General features: G+C 35.3%; 1 protein-coding gene across 1 annotated transcript in view; it reads right to left on the bottom strand.

Moving 5' to 3' along the window:
* Positions 1 to 24,770, bottom strand: part of PIGK (phosphatidylinositol glycan anchor biosynthesis class K) — a 132,551-nt gene extending 107,781 nt beyond the window's left edge. The window contains exons 1-3 of the mRNA XM_003807789.5: positions 22,186 to 24,770; positions 13,307 to 13,360; positions 9,511 to 9,602 (exon numbers count right to left, since the gene is read on the bottom strand). Coding sequence (XP_003807837.2) covers positions 9,511 to 9,602; positions 13,307 to 13,360; positions 22,186 to 22,509 — 470 coding nt within the window. The 5' untranslated portion in view covers positions 22,510 to 24,770. The remainder of the gene's footprint in view (positions 1 to 9,510; positions 9,603 to 13,306; positions 13,361 to 22,185) is intronic.
* Between the last annotated feature and the right edge of the window lie 351 nt (positions 24,771 to 25,121).

Here is a 25,121-nt window from a genome sequence, read left to right as displayed (position 1 = left end):
TGATTCAGGAGATTATATAATGAAGCAAAGGAGAACAAAGCTGGGAATTACAGCTGGGCCAGCCAACCAAAAATATTCACCCCTTTTAAGTATTGTTTCCCCTCTAAGTATTGTTACAGATGAAAAAACTAAAGCCAAGAGAGATTAATTTTTCCAAGATCAAAAAATGAATAGTGACATTCTCAGGCTATTTCCAGGTTTACTGAAGGCCTGATGATACAGGAAGAAGTAAAACATGTAAACATGAACCTCAGGCACAGCGAAGAATTGTCTTACGTAATAATAGGTAGAACTTCAGGTGACAAAGCAGTTGTTCTACAGACTATTCTGAATTCCTCTGCCCTGTCTGATTTCTTATTCTCTGCAGGCTGTGCCAACTGCTAAACTTCACAATCACCACAGTGAGAAACAAGGGAAGTAGAGAGGCAATGCAGCCACTCATGTTCTCATCACATATATGCTTTGTATTACTTCTTTGTTGGTTTGATAGTAATCTGAGTAAAAGCAACTTAAGTAAAGTCATCATTTTTGCCCATCTCTGAAGCAAGGCTAAACTTTGTGGTCTGGCCTAACTCACTAACAGAACCATGATTTAAACTAAAGTAGTCTGATTCTGGGGCTTATATTCTGAAACACTATTAACTGCCTCCCATCTAAGTTGTCATATTCTTATGTTTACACAATCCTTGAAAGCACCTGAATTTCAAACTAGTTTATAATTTATTTTAAAGCAACCATTAAACAAAGTTATTTAACAAAGCCATCACAGGAAACCAAGTTATTGTACATTATGACATAAATATTAGATATAAGACACCAATAGGTTCACCTTATTAGGAATACCAAAGTGAAAATAAAAATAGTTTGCTGAGTTATCCTCAAATGGAAATAAATAGCTCTAAAGAAAGCTTATTAAAGGAAAAAGCTCTGAAGATAGGCTACTGTAATTTTGGTAAAGTTATTAGATTATTTATTAGTAAATCAAATAAAAATTATCATGCAGACATCAATTTCATAAAGCATATTGGCATTTATCTTTATTTTCAATGAATTGCTTTCATTTATCCTTTTTCTTTATTATTACATTTATTTACACTGATGAATTTGGCAACAAAGTATAATATAATCTCAATACCCAATTCTAGTATTAGGTCTGCCACTATGCAGCTGTTAACTGTAAACATCACGTTACCTCTCAATAATACATTTTTCTCATGTATAAAATAAAGAATTTATCTGCACTATTAGTTTTGAGGTCTTTAAAGATTACTTTTATTCCAAATTTTTAAAATATGAAAAGCTTTCGAAGATTAAAAAATGTTTTAAAGGTACAAAGATTTGAAAGGAAGAAAACTCATTGTTTGAAGATTTTATGGCTATCAAAAATAAAAATTTATAGTCAATTATTAGAATTAATAGGAGTTTAGCAAGTTGCTAGAACAATATATAAAAATCAACTGCATACACAGCAACAGAAGTTAGAAAATGTATTTTTGGAAAGGTACCATTTACAATAATAACAAAAAATAAGATAACTTTAAAAAGCTACCAAAGATGTTTATGGAGAAAAATTTAAAAATTATAAAACTTGAATGCTATTAAACCCGTAATTAAATAGATAAACCTTATTCATAAATTGAAAGACTTAATACCAAAAAGAAGCCCCTTCTCTCTAAATTAATCTATAAACTCACTGCAATGCCAATGAGAATCCTAACAGGGATTAAGAACTTGACAAACCAATTCCAAAATTAATATGGAAGAACAAGACCTAAGAATAGGCAAGACCATTCTAAAAAAGAATAAAGCAAAGGAAATCAAGTTAACAGATATAAAGATAGTGACAGTAGTAAAGACATTGTGGTATTGGTGAAGGAATAAGCATCTTTCTCTTCAGTATCAAAATCTTCCTATCTATTTACAAATCAATAAAGAAATTTCCCCTATGCTTCATAAACCCCATTCATGGTCTTGTTAGACTTGCAAATTGGTCCTACATATGATCTAAACATAAGAGCATCAAGGTAGTGGCCAAACTTCTCCTTTTACCTTGTCACTGTTCTCCTCAGAACACATTTCAACTTCCTAACTATTCTAAGTGTTTCTCTATTCAAGATATTATACACTTCTCCACAAGGAACATCATGTAGAGTGGCAGATCAGCTGCCAATATGTGAATAAAATGACAGATTGTTCAGAATACATAAGTATACTTATTCAAACACTATTATTTATATTTTTAGGAAGTATTTTAGAAAAAACTGTTGAGAAGTGATAGGAGACAAGAGAAGAACATTCAAAGGCATGAGTTAAAATTATCTTCACAATAACTATGATTGTACATTGCAAATTATTTACAAAACTTATTGCAGGACTGAAAAATCCTTTTGTTCATAAAAAATGAGACAAAATCACCAAATATGATTATCAATATAGTAAAATAACATAAAATAGTAATATAATAAATGTAAAATACATTTAGAAATTTTAATAAATGAATTGTAATGGCATAAAAATAAAATCAGTGACCACCCTAATCAGAGCAATCTATGAAGTTCTACACACAGGGAAACAAAGGAACAAAAGATATTTAGATAAAAAAGAACACAAGATATTCTAGGTTTTCTAGGTTCCACAGCATTTACTTATATCACAGCTATCTTCTCCCCAAGAATTACAACAGTTAATATTCATGTAACATTTACAATTAGAAAATTATTTTAATATACATTATCTCATTTTATTCCTATGACACTATACAGATTGGTATAATTATGTGCACTCATCACTAAAATACCTTATTAAATTCTAGGTGTGCTAAATCACCAAAAACAGAAATGAAAGTAACCATGTAGTAGTTGTCACAACGAATCAACAAATGAAAATACTGAGTTGGAATTAATAAAGTAGTAGTTAAGGCCTGAAGCCTGGATGAAAATTTTGGATTTGTTAGAAAGGCAACAGAGTTACTGCAGGTTCTTAATTGTGGAAGTGAAAAGATGAAAGCAGTGTCTGAGAATTAATTCTAACAGTTATGTGTAGGATGAGTTGGAGGGGGAAAGGGACTAGAAGCAGGGAATAAACAGCTACAAAAGGGTTGAAGTACAGAAGCACGTACCATAGCTACAATGTATATTGAAGTACATGAATACTGAAGAAGCATGAAGTACATGAAGCATGAAATAATAAAGTCTTAGACAAAAGTAAAAATAAAAATATGAAAAAAGTAAGAAAATGATAAAATCAGAGAAGCATTTCTTATATTTATTTAATATTAACTATTTTTGCACACCCCCCTAGTCACCACATTAAACATATATACATTTTAGAATTTAATAAGGTATTTAATAAGTATGCATAATTATACTAATATCTATAGACTGTCATAAGAATAAAATGAGACAATGTATATTATATACATTTTAGAATAAGGTATTTAATGAGTGTGCATAATTGTAGTAATATCTATAGATTGTCATAAAAATAAAATCAGACAATGTATATTAAAAGAATTCATTCATTATAAATGTTACACAAATATTAATTGTTTTAATTTCTTGGGGAGAAGACAGCTGTGCTAAAACAGTAATGCTCTGGCCATAAAGTCAGAAGACCTGAATTCAAATTGTGATCCTATTTTTATTAATATTGAATTGACCTTAAGCCAGTCATTTAACCACTCTGAGCAACCATTTTTAGTATGTAAAATGGGAAAAAACAATCTCTCATAAAGGTCTCAAGGAATAAATAAAATAATTCATTATAAAATTCCTAACACAGTCTCTGAATTATGGTGGATAGTGAATGTGTATTACAGGAGAGGGAGGGGAATCCATTTTGGCAGCTGTTATTGAACAGAAAGCCACAAGTATTTTTAAAGAAGCATTTTAAGGAATTACCATACAGTAAGATTGCTAAACAGCTTATTAACGCTCCACTTCAAACAATGTCCTCTTACGTATAAGGCCAAATCCACAGCAGCATAAAGAGCAATAGGCAAAAGCTATATGATCAACATGATTTAAAAAACAACAATAACAAAAATTAGTGACTTTTTCTACTTACAGAAACATTACCAGAATTTACATAACTGACCAAATAGCTCCTACTTCTAATTCTAATATTTATTAACTGGGAAAGAAGTTAAAAGGGACAAAAGACAAAAAGGAAACAAATGCATCCTGAAGGAACTTAAATGGTAATACATAAGGTCAACGGTGACTTGTTTTGGGCAAGACTCTTATGGATTTCTGATAGAAATAAATCAATTGAAGTGCCCTGGTAAGATTGCCCCAGCCATAGATCCCTCAAGAATAAGTTAGAAGACAGTTCACAAAAATCAACTATAGCTGGGCACAATGGCTCACACCTGTAATCCCAGTAGTTTGAGAGGCCAAGGTGGGTGGATCACTTGAGGCCAGGAGTGTGAGACCAGCCTGGCCAACGTGGCGAAACCTTGTCTCTATTAAAAATACAAAAACACACCTGGAATCCCAGCTACTCAGGAGGCTGAGGCACAAGAATCCTTTGAACCTGGGAGGCAGAGGTTGCAGTGAGCCAAGGTTGCTCCACTGCACTCCAGCCTGGGGTACAGAGCAAGGCTCTGTCTCAAATATAAAAAACAAGAAAAAAAAATCTACTATAGCTCAGCACAGTGGCTCAGTGCCTGTAATCCCAGCACTTTGGGAGGCCAAGGTGGGAGGATCACTTGAGCTCAGGAGTTCAAGAACAGCCTGGGCACCATTGTGAGATATCAACTCTACAAAAAAATTAAAAAATTAGCCAGGCATGGTGGTGCACACCTGTAGTTCCAGCTACTTGGGAGGCTAAGGAGGGAAGATCACTTGAGCCCAGGAGGTTGAGGCTGCAGTGAGCCGTGTTTGTGTCACTGTACCCCACCCAGGGCAATGGAGTGAGACAATCAAAAAAAAAAAAATACCTGACTAAAAACAACCAGACTATACAGCACTGTTAGCTCAGTGGGGGTTGAGAAACAAGATTAAGAGAATATAAGTAAATGGTATTCATAAAAGTTTCCTTTCTCGTCTAGACTAATGAGGTTCTACTCAGCTATGGGTCTTTAGCACACTATTCATTCACTCATTCACTCTGCAACAACATACCAAAGAATGCACTGTGAGAAATACATAGTATAACATCCAGCCTTGAAGATATAAGATCAACACATGTAACAAAGTGCCAAAAGAGAGGCACAAATACAGTATTTATGCAAGAAAGACCAAGAAAGCTTTAGGGAATTCATGGATTGAATCTGGACATCAGAAAACTAGAGGGGAAGGAGAAAGAAAAGAACTGTAGGTGAGCGACCAGTGCAAGGTAATGAAGGACAATACAGTGACTAGGAAGAAAATGGCTGGAGCATAAGAGACTGAAACTGAAAGATCAGAATGTCAGATTTGGAATCAGACTGCAAAAAGTCTTCAGTACCAGGATAAGTGATTTGAACTTTATTCTAAATACTCTAAAAAGCTTTGAGTAAGAGGAAATAAAGAATAAAAGTTTTAAATTAGGAAGATTAATCTCACATAAGACTGAAATACAGAATAAGAAAAAAAAACAGTGTTAGATGGACTCAGAAAAGCTATTGGACTTTATAGAAACAATGCATCAGACAGGGATCACTACATAAACTCACATCCACCCAACCTGTAGTAGAGCTAAATTGTATTTTTAAATACATTATATAGACATTTTACTCTGCGAACTAAATCTTTTGCACTCAGCCAAAAGAGCATGACAGAGACAGATTATGTCTCTCAATCTAATACTAAATGCATTTATTCCCTAGAGTAAACAGGAATGGGAGCTATGATTCTACATTCCCTCAGTCAGCCTCAATTCCCATGTGCTTCGCAGAGCATGCAGAACACAATTCTAGTGTTAACGATATGTATATTTTTTCATAAACATGGCTCTAATCATAAGTAAACCACTTTATTCACTGTGCAAACGAAGAAAATAGTAATAGCACTGGAGGAAAAACTAGCTGTGGTAGACTTGATGAAAGACAATACTAAACTGTAATTTATGTGCTATCTGGGAAACTTTCAGGAGTGATTGTGGCTCAATGTTTGCTTCACATACTAACCTTAGAACCTAACCCCTACTTAATGCCTTTTCTTCATCTTAATCATACTAAACATACTGAAGGTAGCTAAACAGGGATTTAGTCCCAAACAATTATTTGAGGGCAGAAAATTCCCTAAAAATAATTAAACATTTTAGGAAGCTAAAACCAGGCAAATAAAAACATAATCTCCATAAGGTTAGAGATTTGTGTGGGTACAAAGTACAAAAACCTCACCTGCATGGAACTTAGATAAGAAACTGGTCATACTCGAGCTACAGAGCACTTATGAGGGTCTTATGAGTGTATCTTTGCATTTTCTCCCAGAACCATAATAACCCTTTTCCCTGAGTCAATATTTTCAAATATTAGAAAATTCTGGCAACCTATTTATTAAAATATCTTTAATATCATACTAACATTTTCTAATGCTGGGGGAAGTCAGGGACCCCGAACAGAGGGACCAGCTGAAGCCACAGCAGAAGGACATAAATTTTGAAGATTTCATGGACATTTATTAGTTACCCAAATTAATACTTTTATAATTTCTTACACCTGTCTTTACTGCAATCTCTGAACATAAATTGTGAAGATTTCATGGACATTTATCACTTCCCCAATCATTACTCTTATAATTTCCTATGCCTGTCTTTAGTTTAATCTCTTAATCCCATCATCTGTGTAAACTGAGGATGTATGTTGCTTCAGGATCCTGTGATGATTGTGCTATCTGCACAAATTGTTTGTAGAGCATGTGTGTTTGAACAATATGAAATCTGGGCATCCAAAAGGAATACAATGGCTGCGATTTTCAGGGAACAAGGGAGATAACCTTGTTATCTCCTGACTAGGGCCTGACTGCCTGAGGGGCCAGACAGAACAGAGTCATATTTTTCTCCTTACAAAAGTGAATAGGAGAAATATTGCTGAATTGTTTTTCTCAGCAAGGAACAGCCCTGAGAAAGAGAATGCATTCCTAGGGAGAGGTCTCTAAAATGGCCGCTCTGGGAATGTCTGTCTTATACAGTTGCAGATAAGGGATGAAATAAGCCCAGTCTCCTGTAGCGCTCCCAGGCCTATTAGGATTAGGAAATTCCTGCCTAGTAAATTTAGGCAGACTGGTTGTCTGCTCTCAAACCCTGCCTCCTGATAAGATGTTATCAATGATAATGCGTGCCCAGTGGGACATGAAACTTCATCAGCAATTCTAATTTCACCCTGGTCCTGTGATCTCACTCTGCCCCCATTTGCCATGTGATATTTTATTGCCCTTGAAGCATGTGATCTCTGTGACCCACACCCTATTTGTACACCCCTTCCATTTTGAAATCCATAATAAAAACTTGCTGGTTTTGCGGCTCAGGGGGCATCATAGAACCTGCCGACATGTGATGTCTCCCCCGGACATCCAGCTTTAAAATTTCTCCCTTTTGTACTCTTTCCCTTTATTTCTCAGACCAGCCGACACTTAGGAAAAATAGAAAAGAACCTACGTTGAAATATCAGGGGCTGGTTCCCCTGATATTCTAACACCAGACTAACAAAATTTAGGGGATATAAATATTTTACTTTTAAAATACAAACTGTGTTTGCTTTGCACAACTGATAAAATATTTCCAAATCATACATTTATTTATTTACCCAATACTAGCTGAGCAGAATCTTTTCTATTGATTTCTATTTATTAAATAACAAATGGCTTAAATCACCAACTGTTTAAATCCTTAATTACCCCACTACAAAGACTTCATAAACACAGTTATAGATAAGCAATTATTTGAAACAGAAATAAGCTTTTAAATAACATTCTTCAGAAACCTAAGGACGAACCTACTAAACATAATATACAAAATACATCCTATTGCTATTGTCTATTCCTAAAAACTCCTTCCAAATCTAACTTAAATCATTTAAATATATCTTAATGATTGACTCATAGAAGAAAGATTAATTTACCAAAGAAAAACTATTGCCAAGCCATGCATAGTGATTCTCTAGAAGAGTATATCCAGTATAGACGCAAGAGCCATTAAAGACCAAAAGCTAACTACATAGGCCTATTTGAGAAAAACCAATTGACAAATGACAAGAATTATATCTATACACTTGATATAACAAATCAACCTCCTTCTCAGACTTAATGTAATTTTAAAATAGTAATATTATCTAGTTGCCATGATTTCCAGATGAAATATGGAAATTATAGTTTTGTCAGTTACTCAGACTGAAATGATCTATTCACAAAGACTGTAATATAACTTTGTTTCCTCAGTCATTCACTGCTTCCTTTCTGTTCCTGCAGCACTTTATGCATAACTCTTATTTGTTTTTACTGGAAGTACTTGAATCCTGAAAGAAGGTACTATTATTACCATGTAACAAATGAGAAACAAGCTTATTATGGTAAAGTGACTTAAAGAAAAATCACCATTAAAGCCAGATTTCAAAGTCATATCTAACTACAAGGCTCTTTCCACACTGACTCACTGGTACTAAATAAATCAAACCTAAATAACTGAATTGACTACAGTTTCTTGCTATAGCTGCTTTGGTAGTAGGAAAAACAAATCTATCATGGACAAAACAATGTAGAAGACATGCTCTGAGTGAAGGTGTGGGGATACTGCCTATTACCTAAACTCACTCCCTACAAGTAGGAAAATTCCCACTTTATGAGTCTTCATATAAAGCAAAGCCCACCTTCCTATATAGAGGCTAACAATGCCATATACTAGCTCTTCCAGTCACCCTGCAGCACAGACATGGGTGCTGAACCTAGACTTTACCAATATAACATTCCCACCAAGACCTCTATAAGAGAGACAGTAAGAAGTTGGGACAGCAAAGTTCGAATTTTGGCAGCAGGAGGCAATAGCAACATTAAGTTTCAAAAGGAAACAAACAGTAGCAGCTATGCAGTAGCTGAGTCTAGGCTTCAGCAATTTGCAGCTCCATTATTGTCACCAGACTGTTTTAGGTCATTTTTTTGCTATGTCTCTTCTAATATCTAGGCTTCCTTGTTCCTTGCTATTAAAGGATACAACTTTCTCACTAATTTGGCAAGGTAATCAATATGCTTTCAATAAATCCCTTTTCCACTTGAATCAATCAGAATTACACTCCATTATCTGCAATTAAAAACCCTGACTGAGCCATTTACTAATTAAATACATTACACTAAATAATTATATTTTATCCAATCTTTTTACCTTAGCATTTGTTCTTTTATATAATTTGTCATTATGGTCTTAAGTAACATCTAATTTATACATGGTAGTATGCTCTAATGACAACAAAAAATCTTCAAATCAGATTTTTTTTTTTACCTTTTTCAAAAGTAACACAAAATACAAATATAATAACAATTATCTAAGGGTTATTTTCACTGAAGTTCAAGGTTAAGCTTTATTAAGGCTTCTTACCTGTCAGGAATACCTAGCCTCTTGACACTTCTATAAACAGAAAGGGTATTTGCAACATGTCGATAATTAAACCAGAATCGGGATGTACACACCTGAAGTATTAAAACAAAAACACAATTTTTATGCATCAAGGCTAACCATGGAGCTGCAGAGTATTTTTCTTTAAGTAGGATACAGAGATCTCTAAGAAACAGTATGCCATAATTCAGGCTTTAAAACAGCAAACACAAAAAATTGTCAGTAAAGGCCAGGCACAGTGGCTCATGCCTGTAATACCAACACTTTGGGAAGCCCAGGCGGGAAGATCACTTGGGTCCAGGAGTTCGAGACCAGCCTGGCCAACATGGCAAAACCCCACCTCTACTAAAAATACAAAAATTACCCAGGTGTGGTGGCGTGCACCTGTAGTTCCAGCTACTTGGGAGGCTGAGGCATGAGAATCGCTTAAACCTGGGAGGTGGAGGTTGCAGGGAGTGGAGATGGCACCACTGCACTCCAGCCTTGGTGACAGAGCAAGACTCTGTCTCAACAAAAAAAGAATTGTCAGTAAAACTAATCGCTCCAAAGAGCAGTCTTTCATAACTAGTATTAGATTTTAAAAAACCATTCAGCTTAAGAGAAAGCATATCTTTGGGAAATTTAATCAAATACTGAACCAACTTAGTTATCACAATTTCTGTGACTCAGTAACATTCCTATTTCTAAAAAATTAAATTCTTTAGAATCAAAGACAATGCCCATAATTTCTTCACAGAATAGAGAAGAAAATTAGCTACATAGGGTTATACAATATTTGTTTCATTCCACATTGCTTCCTTTATTGTGAGAAACGTAGGACACAGGATAAAACATAACATATAAAACAGTTGTAAATGTACATAAGAGAGTGCATTATAAAGAAGCTATTGAACTCAAGAGAAAATTAGAAACAATCCAACCAGGTTTTATAGTTTAAAAAAATTCCTAAGAATTATATTAAAGGTGCTAGGAAAATCTAATTCCATGCCTCAAAAGTTAGTGTTGTTCAGAACCCATTCTAAGGCAGGTAAATATAGATTGGGGTCACTTGGTAATATATCTACCAAGTACAATCCCGGCTTCTATCACATGCCTGTGCCTTTAGTAGGTATAATGACAATTTTGAGAACAGCATAAGTGTTCTTGCCCCTGACAAACAGAAAGGAACTACATGGTTTTTTTAAATTAAGTTTTCAACCTAGAATCCAATCAGGAAAAGACTAAATTTTTGACTATATAAAAATGTAAAATTCCATATATCAAAAATATCATAAAATTCTAGCTGGACACAGTAGCTTACACCTATAATCCTAGCAGTTTGGGAGGCCAAGATGGAAGGATCACTTGAGGTTAGGAGTTAAAGAACGGCCTGGGCAACACAATGAGACCCCCATCTCTACAAAAAAAAAATGTAAAATTTAGCAAGGAGTGGTAGTTTGTGGTTGTAGTTCTAGCTACTTGGGAAGCTGACGTGGGAGGATCACTTGAGCCCAGGAGTTCAGGGCTATAGTGAGCTATGATCACATCACTGCACTCCAGCCTGGGAGACAGTGCAAGACCTCATCTCCAAAAACTCCCTTTTTAATTTTAAAAAATAAAATATAATTTATTAAAGTTTCACTATACTAATATGTAAAATATTGGACAAAAAAAAGAAAACTGTAGTTGTAATACAATGCTCAGTAATGTTTCTTTTTCATCTTTTATTTTTTACCAGGTTACTGAAATTGAAGAGAGGTTTGGTTAGAGGTTTCCCAGAGCAAGGAAGGCTTTCATATGTGTGTCAGTATAAGCTAACAGTATTTTAGTTCCAAAAGATAAGCCCTTTGCAATTGGTGGTCTGCACATAGGCAGTTATTGCCTCTTGAACATGGAGGGGCTCCTAGTTTCCTGTAGAAAAAGTTTATCCTGTCAAATTGGTAGATGATGGCCTGGCTCCCAATAGTTCTCCTTACTTTTAAGTAGGCATTGAAATCCTCTCTCCTTATCTTTAGCAGTCTTTTCTCAGTAACTTCAGAAAAATTTCTTGTGAAGGGTAGCATATATAAGAGGTTTTTTTCTTGAAGAACAAGAAAATGAGCCATGAACCCATGTTACACTGTCCTATTTAATCACAATGCTATTACATTTAAAACAAACAAGTATAGAACCTGTAATCACCCTATTTACTTATAGGAACCTATAGATAATTCATTATCTATATTTTTATCAAATGTGTTTGTCAAATGATTCTCAATAAATTTACAAAGCCTCCAACTTCATTTGGCGTCAGTAAGTTAATTATAGTCTTGCATGTTTATTCTGCACTTTAAGCTGAATTCCTCTATCCATCTCCTTTACATTCCCACTATATTCTTACCATTTATAATCCCCAGTTTTCTTCCTTTTCCAACATGCATTACTGGCTTTGAGATGCTGTACATTCTCTGCTCCCTTTTTCACAAAATCAGCTTCCTTTCCTGCCTCTTTGAACCTATTCTCTATTTCCCCATTGTTTCTTCCAGTCCAATCCTTGTACATGTTTTTTCATTAAGTCAAACATTATATTTTCTAACCATATAAATGCCATTAAATGAAACTCCAGTAATGAAACTATTATCCAAATATTTTCCAAGCACAGGAAAAACAAATTTGATTATGTGAATTCTGTTTGAGGAATTAAAACTACAAATTTCTGAATCCAGAAAAATTAAAGATGGTAATTCACACTAAGGTTGGGCAAAAGGCAGAAGAAAAAAAAAAGGCCAATAAGCAGGCCTTACTAAAAATCAAAACAATGCAAATTAAAACAAAATGTAATGTGTTGACCAGCAGTCAAAAAGTTAAGATAAAAATTAAGAATACATAGCTGACTTGAATTTAGAAAAAGAGCTACAGTCTTTCTGGAGGCAATCATGCTCCATGACTTCACATTCTTACACTTAGGAATTTATCCTAAAGAGAAAATCAGTCAGGTCACAGAGTTATGTGTATAAGAATGGTCAACACAGCCCTGTTTACAATAACAAAAAATTTAGATTCTAAATGCCCATAAACTGGAGGTTACAGTACATTCACAAAACGGAAGAAAATACAGCTTTTGGAAAAGATTATATATCTCCATACCTACTGGCAGGGAAAGATCCCTAAGATAATACTAAAGGGTTGCAAAATAGCAGGTATAATATGATCCCAATTATATAAAATCATATATCTATATATCTTTATGCTTATATATGAAGAGGGAAAGGGCTTGAACAATGCTCACCAAAATATTAACTCTGGGATGTGGGACTTGAAGCCATTTTCCCTGTCTTCTTTAATTGAGGTGAAATTCACAAAACAAAATTAGTCTGCCTTCTTTAAACTTTTCTGTATAACTTGAACTTCTACAGTGGTCATTTATTATTTTTATAAGCAGAAAAAACAACTGAAAAAATTTTAAAAGGTGTAAGTAGAAAGTATCTATCAACTAATACTATAAATAACAGATGCAATTAGTAGTTTCCAGCATTAAAATATTTCTACCTCTTATAAAATGTTTCCTTTAACAATAGCATTCCTAATTTATTCTTACATTTATTTTCAGATCACCACTTGACAGATATTCTGAGGACAAAGAATATTACTAGATTATTATAGTTGATGTGGTCAATTTAAAATATAGCCAAATCAAAATAAAGAATTTCTGATATAAAATGTAAAAAAATAAATTGTATTTTCAAAAATTTGATTCACACAAATTTCTCAGATACATATCTAATGTGAACAGCAAGGTATACTTTTACAGTATACTTACCAGAACAGCCCAGTTGTTTGTATGGCCACTTCTAAAGAATTGTTCTGCTTGATCCTAAATAAAGCAAAACAAATAGAAGAAAAAGGCACAATTTCTCAGAATAAAGACTGATAATGGACAGTTGAGACTCGTGTAGTTTTTACAGTTGTAATAACAATCATCTTACGTAAGTTTATGAAGATTCCAGTATTTGTCATTATGGACTACACAAAGAATCAAAAGAGCTTATTGCTTAAGACACTATAAGGACAAAAGTCCTGAACTGGAAATCTGGAGAACTGGGTTTCATTCTTGGCTTAGACACCAATTAAACAGAGTAACCTTGATTAAGATACTTAACCTCCCTGGAGACTCAGTTTCCTCATGTGCAAAATGAAAGCAATGCCAATCCTACATCACAGGGCTCTTTTAGAGAACTATAAGGTATATGTGCAAGAGCTTCTGCTTTAAAATATTATTTAGCATTACTCAAATGAAAGCATACTTACTATATAACTCATAACTTTCTATTTCCCATACCCTGAGAATTATTAAGAAAGTAGAATGTATGTTCAATTAAGAACATACAATCTGCTTGTTCAACATTTAACAAGGCTATTATTTAAAACTGCAACCTCGCCCCACCATTTTTCTTACTATAATTTATTTTTTCTACTGTGTTTATCATCTTCTTACATTATATATATAATTAACTTTTTTATTATGTGTATTAATCGTCTGTCTTTCCCAAAACAATGTAAGCTTCAGTAAGGCAAGGGCTTTCATCAGTTATATTCAATGATGTATTCCAAGTAAGTTTGGCATATAGTGGGTTTTTAATAAATATTTTTTGAATTAATGAATCCATGGTCCAAATGCCTTTACTCTCGGTGAACAAATCAAGAGTCATCTATGGAAAACTGAAACCGCATGGTTGATAGGTTCAGAATATGGTAAGAAGGTATTACGTAAAGGTTGTACTATAAAGTTGTAACTTTCAAAATCTCCTTTTAGGTTGTACTCTGATAATTCCTCTATTAAAGTGATCACTCTCTACAGTGAGAAGGCAAGGTAAAAATGCATATGCCAGGAATTTAACCAAAGATTAATATTTCACTTTTAGTAATGCCATACAGATAATTTTTATCCTCGTGAATTGCTTGTGAGATATAATCTCCCTACATCCTCAACAAAAACAAAATTATCACTCTTTGAACTTCTCACAGACATCTTTTTAATCCTTTAATCATTTAATAGTCATCTCAGTTGATTCTCTAAAATCTCTGCAATTATGTTAACCAATTCTTTAATATTGGTCACAATATTAAAAATTAAACATCAGACAAATGTGCTACAACACCCATAAAGATTGCTGAGGTTTCTTTCTTTCTTTTTTTTTTTTTTCTGGGAGATATAATTGAAAGAGAGAGGGGCCTGATTGCTTTTAAACATTTTATCTCAAACACAGACAGGTCTTCTTCATATGCTTCTAATTTTCCATTCAGTCCTGTAATTGTGAATGACTTATTTCATGTCTTCATTCTACACATAAGTTAATATGCTTCCTGTTAAAAATTTCATTCAGTATCCATTCTTACTATGTTCTAGGTACTTTATTTGAACTCACCAATATAGCTGATTGAGCACATCCTCTAGCATTCTGCCAGGGACCACTTCACCAATCTATTAAAGTAAGTCTAAATTATATTTGCGATCTCAAGACACTAAAATTTTCTAACACCATCCTGACACCTAATGAACATGATTTTGATTATATATTAAAATAATAGTGGATATAAGCCATACTGACCTCAGATCAGCTCCCAAACATTAATTACTAGACCTGTCAGAATGTCTAGGTTCGAATCTGGGCTCTATTACTTACTAGGTGTATAAACAGGAAAGTTCTTTAACTTTTCTGTGCCTCCAAATCTCCATCTATAAAACAGTAATAATATTATCTGACTCAGAGAATGTAGGAATAGTGACTGGAACATACTACTAGTCTGAAAAACATTAACAGCTTTAATTTTGAGCTAACAAGAAAATTTCAGGGAGAATAAATTTAAACTTCCACTTGTACACACATCTGTACCTGTCTGCACAAGCACACACACAAGTGTAAAGACCCAAGTATTGTATATGCTGCCTACAAGAAACTCACTTCACCTATAAACACGCATAGACAAAGTGAATGAATGAAAAAGGACATTCCACACAAATGGAAAACAAAAGGGAGCAGGAGTAGCTGTACTTAGATCAGATAAAAGACTTTAAATCAAAAACTATAAAAAAGAGACAAAGGTCACTATACAACGATAAAGGAATCAATTCAGCAAGAGAGCATACAATTATAAGTATGTATGCACCCAACACTGGAGCACCCAGATGTATAAATCAAATGTTATTAGATCTAAAGGGAGAGAAGAGATCACAACACAATACTAGGTGGGGACTTCAACACTCCACTCTCCATTGGACGGATCATCTGGACAGAAAATCAACAAGGAAACATTGAATTTATTTTATTTTTGAGATGGAGTCTCATTCTGTCACCCAGGCTGGAGTGCAGTAGCATGATCTTGCCTCACTGCAACCTCCACCTCCTAGATTCAAGCGATTCTCCTGCCTCAGCCTCCCGAGGAGCTGGGACTACAGGTGTGCATCACCACACCCAGCTAATTTTTGTATTTTTGATAGAGACAGGGTTTCACCATGTTGGCCAGGCTGGTCTCGAACTCCTGACCTCAAGTGATCCACCCGCCTCAGCCTCCCAAAGTGCTGGGATTACAGGCAAACAGAACTAACAGACATTTACAGAACATTTCTTCCAACAATGGCAGATTACACATTCTTCTCGTCAGCACGTGGAACATTCTCCAGGACAGACTGACCACGTGGTAGGCACAAAACAAGCCTCAGTGAATTTGTAAAAATCAAAATTATGTCAAAAATCTCTTCTGACTACAATAGAAAAGAACTAGCAATCAATTAACATGACAAATTTTGGAAAATGTTCAAATATATGGAAATTAAACAACACGCTCCTGAACAACCAATGGGTCAAAGAAGAAATTAATAAGAAAATTAAAAATTTCCTTTAATACATGAAAATAGAAACACAACATAACAAAACCTATGAGATACAGCAAAACAGTACTAAAAGGTAGGTTTATTGCAATAATAGCCTACATCAAAAAGTACAAAGATTTAACCTAATAACACATCTCAGGGTACTAGAGAAGAACAGACCAAACACAAAATAAGAAAAGAAATAATACAGATCAGAGCAGAAATAAACAAAAGAGAGTTAAAAAATACAAAAAAAGTCAATGAAGCAAAAAGCTGGCTCTTTAAAAAAATAAACAATATCAACAAACCTTTAGCCAAACTAAGAAAAAGAGAAGACCCAAATAAATATATTCAGAAACAAAAAAGGAGATATTACAAATGGATCACTGAAGTACAAAGAATCACTAGAGACTATTATAAACAACTATACAAAAATACACTGGAAAATCTAGAAGAAATGGATAAATTCCTGAACACATACAAGCTACCATGACTGAATCAGGAAGAAAGAGAAACCTGAATGGACTGAGGCTGAGTAATGCGCTTGAAGCAGTAATAAAAGTCCTTCAATGAAGAAAAGCCCAGAACGGGATGGCTTCACTGCTGAATTCTACCAAACTTTTAAAGAACTAACACCAATTCTTCTCAAACTATCCCAAAAAAATTGAAGAAGGAATTCTTCCCAATTTGTTTTATGAGGCCAGCATTACCCTGATAACAAAACCAGAAAACAAGCATACAACAAAAAAAAGGAAACTACAGGCCAATACCCGTGATGAACATAGATGCAAAAATCTTCAACAAAATACTAGCAAACTGAATCCAATAGCACAACAAAAAGATAATACACCACAATAGAGTAGTGTTAATTGCAAATCAATATACATGATGTATCACATCAACAAAATGAAGGACAAAAAACATATGACTGTCTCAGTAGACACAGAAAGAGCATTTGATAAAATTCAACATCCCCTCACGATAAAAACTCTCAACAAATTGGGTATAGAAGGAACACACCTAAACACAAAAAGGCCATCTATGAAAACCCACATCCAACATCATATTGAACAGGGAAAAGTTGAAATCTTTCCCTTTAAGAACTAGAACAAGACAAGGATACCCACTCTCACCACTCTTATCAACATACCGCTGGAAGTTCTAGCCAGAGCAATTAATCAAGAGAAAGAAATAAAAGGCATCCCAACTGAAAAGGAGGAAGTCAAACTGTCCTTGTTCACAAACAACATGATCTTATATTTAGAAAAACCTAAACACTCCACAAAAAAAACTCTTAGAACTGATAAGACTAATTCAGTAAAGTTGCAAGACTCAAAAATCAATAGATAAAAATCAATGGCGTTTCTACATACCAATAATGAACTAGTTGAAGAAAAATCAGGAATGCAATCCCACTTACAATAACTACAGAAAAATTAAACACCTAGGAATAAATTTAACCAAGAAGTGAAAAATCTCTACAATGAAAACTACAAAATATTGATGGAAAATGAAGAGAACACAAAAAGATGAAAATGCTTCCATGCATTGAATTGGAAGAATAAATACTGTATTGTTAAAATGACCACATCACCTAAAGTGATCTATAGTTCAATGCAATCTCTATCAAAATACCAATGATATTCTTCACAGAAATAGAAAAGCAATCCTGAAATATTTGCAAACTATTCATCCAATAAGGGATTAACATCCAAAATATACAAGGAACTCAAACTTATGCTAACAGCAAAAAAAACCAAATAATCTAATTAAAAATGAGCAAAGGATCTGAATTGATATTTCTCAAAAGACATACAAATGGCCCACAAGTATATGAAAAAATGCTCAATATCACTAATCACCAAGGATATGCAAACCAAAACCACAATGAGATATCATCTTAGTGCCTATTATCAAAAAGACAAAAAATAACAAATGCTAGTTAAGATGTAGACAAAAGGGAATTGGGAATTCTTATACACTGCTGGTGGGAATGTAAATTAGTATAGCCACTATAGTGAACAGTAAGGAAGCTCCTCAAAACACTCAAAATAAAACTACCATATGATCCAGCAATTCCACTACTGGGCATATATTCAAAGGAAAGGAAACCAGTAGGCCAAAGAGATATCTACACTCCATATTTATTGCAGCACTATTCACAATAGCCAAGATATAGCATCAACCTGAGTGTCTATCAGTAGATGAATGGATAAAGCAAATGTGTGTGTGTGCGTGCGCACACGTGTATATATAAAATGGAGTATTATTCATCCATAAAAAGAATAAAATCCTTTCATAAACAGGTACGTGGATGAGCCTGGAGGAAATTACATTAAGTGAAATAAGTCAGGCACAGAAATTTAAATTTTTTAATTTCAATATCACCCAGATACGGACATTTTTAAAAACTTGATCTCATAGAAATAGAGTAGAATAGAGGCTGGGAAGAATAGGAAGGTGACGGGGGGAGTACAGAGAGACATTCGTTAACAGATACAAAATTACAGATAGCAGGAATAAGTTCTAGCCTTCTATAGCACTTTAGAGTAACTATAGTAAACAATAATTTATTATATTTTCTCAACTACCTAGAACTCTTTTCTAACATTTTGAATATTATCAACACAAAGAAATGATAAAGTTTTGAGGTGACAGATATGCTGATTACTCTGATTTGATCATTTCATATTGAATATGTCTGAAAATATCACACTATATACCCCATAAATATGTACAATTATTGTGCCAATTAAAATATATATATTACAAAAAGAGAGGCATCGCTTAAAGAGAATACAACATTGGTCAGAGAGTAAAGTATCTATTTCTGGAGATTTGTGAAATATCATTAACAGATTTTAGAGTGTACATGTAACCCTCAAGAATATCAATTTTCATTAGAATATCATTTGCTGTAGTAATACAAGTTAAATCTTACGTTAACTACCAATAGAGATGGAAAAAACTGATCTCTGAAATTACTATGGCTAGGATAAAATACCCTTAATTTAGCAAGGCAATAACATAGTATTTCACATTAAATGAAACTGTAATGGGTTGTCTATTGTTAAGCATTGTTTCTGATAAATTATTGACATGATAAATATAGAATAATAACCTGAACAAAAAGTGTGTGTGTGGCATGTGTGTGTGGGGGTGTGTGTGTGTGTGTATTTTTCCCCCTCCAAACTCAACAGCTGCCTGGATGTTAAAGAAAGCAATGTGCTACAGTGGTTAAGCATTGATTTGGGAATTCAAAGACCTAAGCTAAAATGCAGGTCCTATCTCGCAACTGGCTGTGAAATTGCGGTAAGTCATTTAGCTCTTTAGACTTGACTATCCTCATGTCTCTAATGTGCCTTCCACCTCCAAAGTTCTTACTTCTTTCAGACCTTAGTGAAAAAATTTAGATGGCAAAACTTTTTTGTGGTTGTCTAGACAATACAGTCATTATAAAGTTATTCATTCTACATACAGTAAATGCAGCACCTATTATGTGCCAGATACCATTGATATATAGTGATACAAAAATCACTAAAAAGCATGCTGCTTTCTCTCAAGAATCCAGAGTTCAATAAAGAGGAGCATGCAAACACATTACACTATAATTATTACATTCATTAATTCATCACACTCATTGGGCAACATGCCAGTCACTGCCCTGAGTGCTCCAAATACAATGCTGGGCAAAAATAGCCATAGTACTGCCTTCAAATAGGTTACTATCTAATTGGATAGATATACATTTAACAGATAAGGAAAGACACACAATATAATAAGAGTACAACAGAGGGACCTGACCTGGTCAGGAAAGTTTTCCTAAAGAAGTAACTGTTGGGTTAAAATCCAAAAGATGAAGAAAAGAGGAAATACAATTCCAGACAGAGGGGAGACAGCTCTAATGTGAGAAAAAGCTTAAAGGTTTTGAGAAACTGAAAGAAAGTTAGCCTAACTAGAAGTTTGAAAGAGAAAGAAAAAATTTGAAGTGTAGTCAGGGCCCAAAAAATATGCAGGGTTTTTGTTTGTGGGTCATGGTGGAGAGTTTAGAGCAACATTAAGGTGATCTTTTGAGCAACATCAAGGTCCCTGGGTGACATGATTGGAACTGCATTTTTAAAAGTTACTCTGGCTTCAATTTGGAGAACAGATTGAAAGGAAAAAACAACGACTCAAGGCAAAACATTTAGGAAACTGTTGCTCCTATCTCTAAGTGAGATATGATGGAATAACAGTACAAAGCATACACGGGTTATAGTAAATGAGTGCTGTATCAAGTTTATGAATTACAAGAGTAAAGGCAAAGGTAAGAGATAGGGAAACGTTCTACAGAGGTTATGCCTTTACTGTATCTTAGCACATGAACAGAGGAAACACAATGTATAAAATATTGTAATGTGAAAAAGCACAGCAATTATGTAACTACAAAAAACAGTAATAGTATCCAAGATGAAGCAGTCAAAATTAGAATAAAGGAGGGAAACAGAACTTCTATTTACTCATATTTATGTTCTCTAAAAATTATGCTATATAAACATCAAATATATAAATTAACAGTAATTCATAAATATATATGAAGTTCATGCTCAATATCTTTTTTTAACTGATAGGGTGTGTATTCAAAAAGTTTGGAGTCCACTGGTCTAAGCTCAAGGTGCCCAGGTGGTGGGGAGAAGAGGTTCCAATATGGAACACTGGAAAAGTAGGCAAGCACCAGGTCATAACGTTTAGACTTCATTCTGTATGCAATGAATAAATACTTAAAAGATTTCATCAGAAGAATAACCTGATCAGGCTTACATTTCGTGTAGACGAATCTAGCACCAAACTCAGGGAGTATGGAGGCCTATGGAAAACAAGATAAAGTAATCGCAAGAGTCTAGACAAGAAGTGATCACAGCCTGAATTAAGTCAGTGGAACTGGAGAGGTGAGGGCAATTTTAAGAACTCAGATCACAAAATTTAGTGATAATTAGAATATGGGATAAAGAGATTAAGACTCTCAGGTTTCTAGCTTAGGAGCAGCACATCTGGTTGAGAAATGGAGGAGAAAAGGGGTGCTTAGTTTTTCAGTGTCTTTTTAAGAGGAGGTAGGATAAGCAGAAGATAAAACTTTGCACACGGATTTTCAAATGTCTCCTGACTATCCCGGATTCTTAGTCAGCTGGATATGCAGGCCTGAAAAAGATACCAGACATCTAGATTGTAGACCGGGACTGAGGAATCATCAGAGTATGGTGAATAGTAAAAGCATTATAGAGCACCAGAACATCCTGTGTCCACGTTTAAAAATGGGAAGCTGGAGGAGCCCAGGATAAAACTAAGCACCCCTTTTCTCTTCCATTTCTTAACCCAGACGTGTTGCCCCTAAGCCAGAAACTTGAGAGTTTTAATAAACACATTTATCCCATGTTCTAATTATCACTAAATTCTATTATCTGGATTCTTAAAATTGCTCTCATCTCTCCAGTTCCGTCTGACTCCTATCAAAACAGAGGGCTGCAGTTGAGTAGTAGGAAAGCAGTTGCTGCACACTGACATTTCACGAGCCTCTTGCTCGTATTTCACCTAAGAACTGCACACATGTAGGAGCAAAGGATCAGGTCCTCCTCTGTCTCCGAGGGTTTGATTATTTCAATTCATCGTTTTAAAACGCTGAAACAGACCAACACTGTCCTAACCCGTGCCCAGTGACACCCTCTTCAAACCCAGCCTGGGTCAGGGGCTGATTGACTCCAGGAGGCTTCCCTCAGCTGCTGTGTATCGGACATCTGCTGGAGGGCTCACAGCCGGCCTCCCGGCTGTGGTCAAATGAGCCTGACTCCTACCTCGATATGACTAGCGGCCACGCTGCCGAAGGACAAGAGCAACACAGCTGCCAAGACAGTCGCAGCCCGGCTGAGGCTGTCGGTGACGGCCATGTTTACCGGCTTCAGACTTCCCGCACCTGAAGGGGCGGAGGCACTGCCGTAAAGTAGCGCCGCGGGTTTTTGCGACACCATCCGCGCCTCTTCGAGGTGGCCCTCTGGTCCGGCTTTAGAACTCTGCGGTTTTGTGGAGCTCGAGAGTCCGGGACAAAGTAGACGCAGGATATTGACCTTTTTATTTTTAACTGCATTTTCAGTTTGGAGGTTGTAAAATAGGTATAACATTTAAGAAAAAAAATTGAAAGGTGAGCGGAGGAAAAACCCGTAACTCCTTAAACTTTAAAAACTTATTTCTCTGTTCCCTTATTTCTTTATTTTATTTATTTTTTTTATTTTTTTTTTGCCGAGTGCTGCCAATTCTTTGAAAATATGAAGCTGGATGTGGTGGGAAGAACAAGCGTTTTGGCACAAAAAGATGATTAATTGGATAAACTATAAATGGAAAATGTGGGTGGGCGCTGCAATTTAGAGGCTTGGGGTCTACTACCTGGTGAAAGGATTAACATGGGAAGCTAGTTACGTTTTTGTTTCTTGAGTATCTTCTGTAATTATGGAACTAAAGCCTATCTGGAAGAGACACAGCTCGTGTATGTGTATGGTCCACCATTCTCTTTATTATGTGAGTTCAGTTTTAATTTATGCATTTCATCTAGTATGACATAAACGTTTCCACGCTGCTTCCTCACAATTTTAACATTTAATGGTGAGATAAAATTCCATCCATTATTGATGCCTCAGCCAAAGTAATTGTCCCTCTGCTGCACAATGCAAAGTTTTTAAGTTTTACTATGAAAATAATATTGTAAAGAGTATCTTTTGTGTGTTTGGCTTTTTAAATCTGTTGAATTATTTTGTTTGTATAATTTTCCTGAGCTAGGAATTTGGGGTCAAAATATTCCAAAACATTTTAATAACTATAAATGATGTTGCTTTCCAAAATGAACAAGCTTACAGCACTATCAGAATACACAACACCAAACCATACCATTTTTTTTCCTTTAAATTCTTTGGTATGAAATGTTACCCCTAGGTAACTATACTTATAATTCTTTGGTTACTATCAAGATCTGATGTCTTTCTTGTGTTTCTAAACTATCTCTGTGTCCTCTGATGTAAATTCTTTATTTATGTTTTGCATATGAATTTGAATAATATATTTATAAATAAGTAACATTAGCCTTTGCCATATTTTATGCTATTGCTTTTCCCATTCTCTTGTCTCTCTTTTCCTTTTATTTGTTTCTTTTGCTATTGCACTTTGTGAGAGGTTTCATGCTATTTAGTCAAATTTAGGTTTTCCATTATGTGAATCCTAGAAAGTAAATACACTGCCAGAATATCTTCCATGTATTCATTAATTCAACAGATATCTGTTGGATGCTGATGATTATGAAACAAAGTAGCAAAGATAAGAAGCCATTTGCTCATTCTGCTCCTTTGCCAGCAATATTTCACAAAGCCCCTGACTCATTGACTGTGAGCAGCCTTGTGGAAGAATGCCTTGAAGACCATAAGCAGGATAGGGAACAGGTTGGCACATCTCTTGCCTGAATCACTGAATTTTTACAAAAGGTAAGTTTGGTGATCCTAGCCCTTGCCTCTTCCTGTACATAAGATAATGTCTGACAAGATTAATGATTATGCCTCAAATTCATGACCAGATGTAACTTCATACCCACACTTTGATGAGACTTTACTTGTATTAACCCATTTTCATACTGCTATGAAGAAATACCCAAGACTGCATAATTTCTAAAGAAAAAGGCTTAGTGGACTCACAGTTCCACATGGCTGGGGAAGCCTCACAATCATGGTAGAAGATGAAGAAGGAGCAAAGGCACATCTTACATGGCAGCAGGTGAGAGAGCATGTACAGAGGAACTACCCTTTATAAAACCATCAGAGGCCAGGTGCAGTGGCTCACACCTGTAATCCTAGCACTTTGGGAGGCCGAGGCAGGCAGATCATCTGAGGTCAGGCATTCAAGACCAGCCTGGCCAACATGGCAAAACCCCATGTTTCAAAATTAGCTCAGTGTGGGGGCACATGCCTGTAATACCAGCTACTAGGGAGGCTGAGGCAGGAGAATCGCTTGAACCTGGGAGGCAGAGGTTGCAGTGAGCCAAGATCACGCTACTGTACTCCAGCCTGGGCAACAGAGCCAGACTTTGTCTCAAAAAAAAAATGAAATAAAATAAAAATAAATAAATAGATAGATAAATAAAACCATCAGAGCTCGTGAGAACTCACTACCATGACAACATGAGGGTAACTGATCCCATAATTAAATTACTTCCCATCAGGTCCCTCCCTTGACACTTGGGGATTATGGGAGCTACAATTCAAGATGAGATTTGGGTTGGGACACAACCAAACCATATCATTCCACCCCGGCCCCTCCAAAATCTCCTGTCCTCACATTTCAAAAGCAATCATGCCTTACCAGCAGTCCCCCAAAGTCTTAACTCATTTCAGCATTAACTCAAAAGTCTACAGTCCAAAGTCTCATCTGAGACAAGGCAAGTCCCTTCTGCCTATGAGCTTGTAAAATCATAAGCAAGTTAAGTTACTTCCTAAATACAATGGGGGTACAAGCATTGGGTAAATACACCCATTCCAAATGGGAGAAATAGGCCAAAATGAAGGGACTACAGGGCCCATGCAAGTCCAAAATCCAGCAGGGCAGTCAAATCTTAAAGCTCCAGAATGATCTGCTTTGACTCCATGTCTCACATCCAGTTCACGTTGATACAAGAGGTAGGTTGCCATGGTCTTGGGCAGCTCTGCCCCTGTGGCTTTGCAAGATACAGCCTCCTTCCCAGCTGCTTTAACAGGCT

Source organism: Pan paniscus, chromosome 1 (assembly GCF_029289425.2).
Source record: "Pan paniscus chromosome 1, NHGRI_mPanPan1-v2.0_pri, whole genome shotgun sequence".
Lineage (NCBI taxonomy): Eukaryota > Metazoa > Chordata > Mammalia > Primates > Hominidae > Pan > Pan paniscus.
Note: the sequence above shows the minus strand (reverse complement) of the source record. Positions and strands in the feature narration are given on the sequence as shown.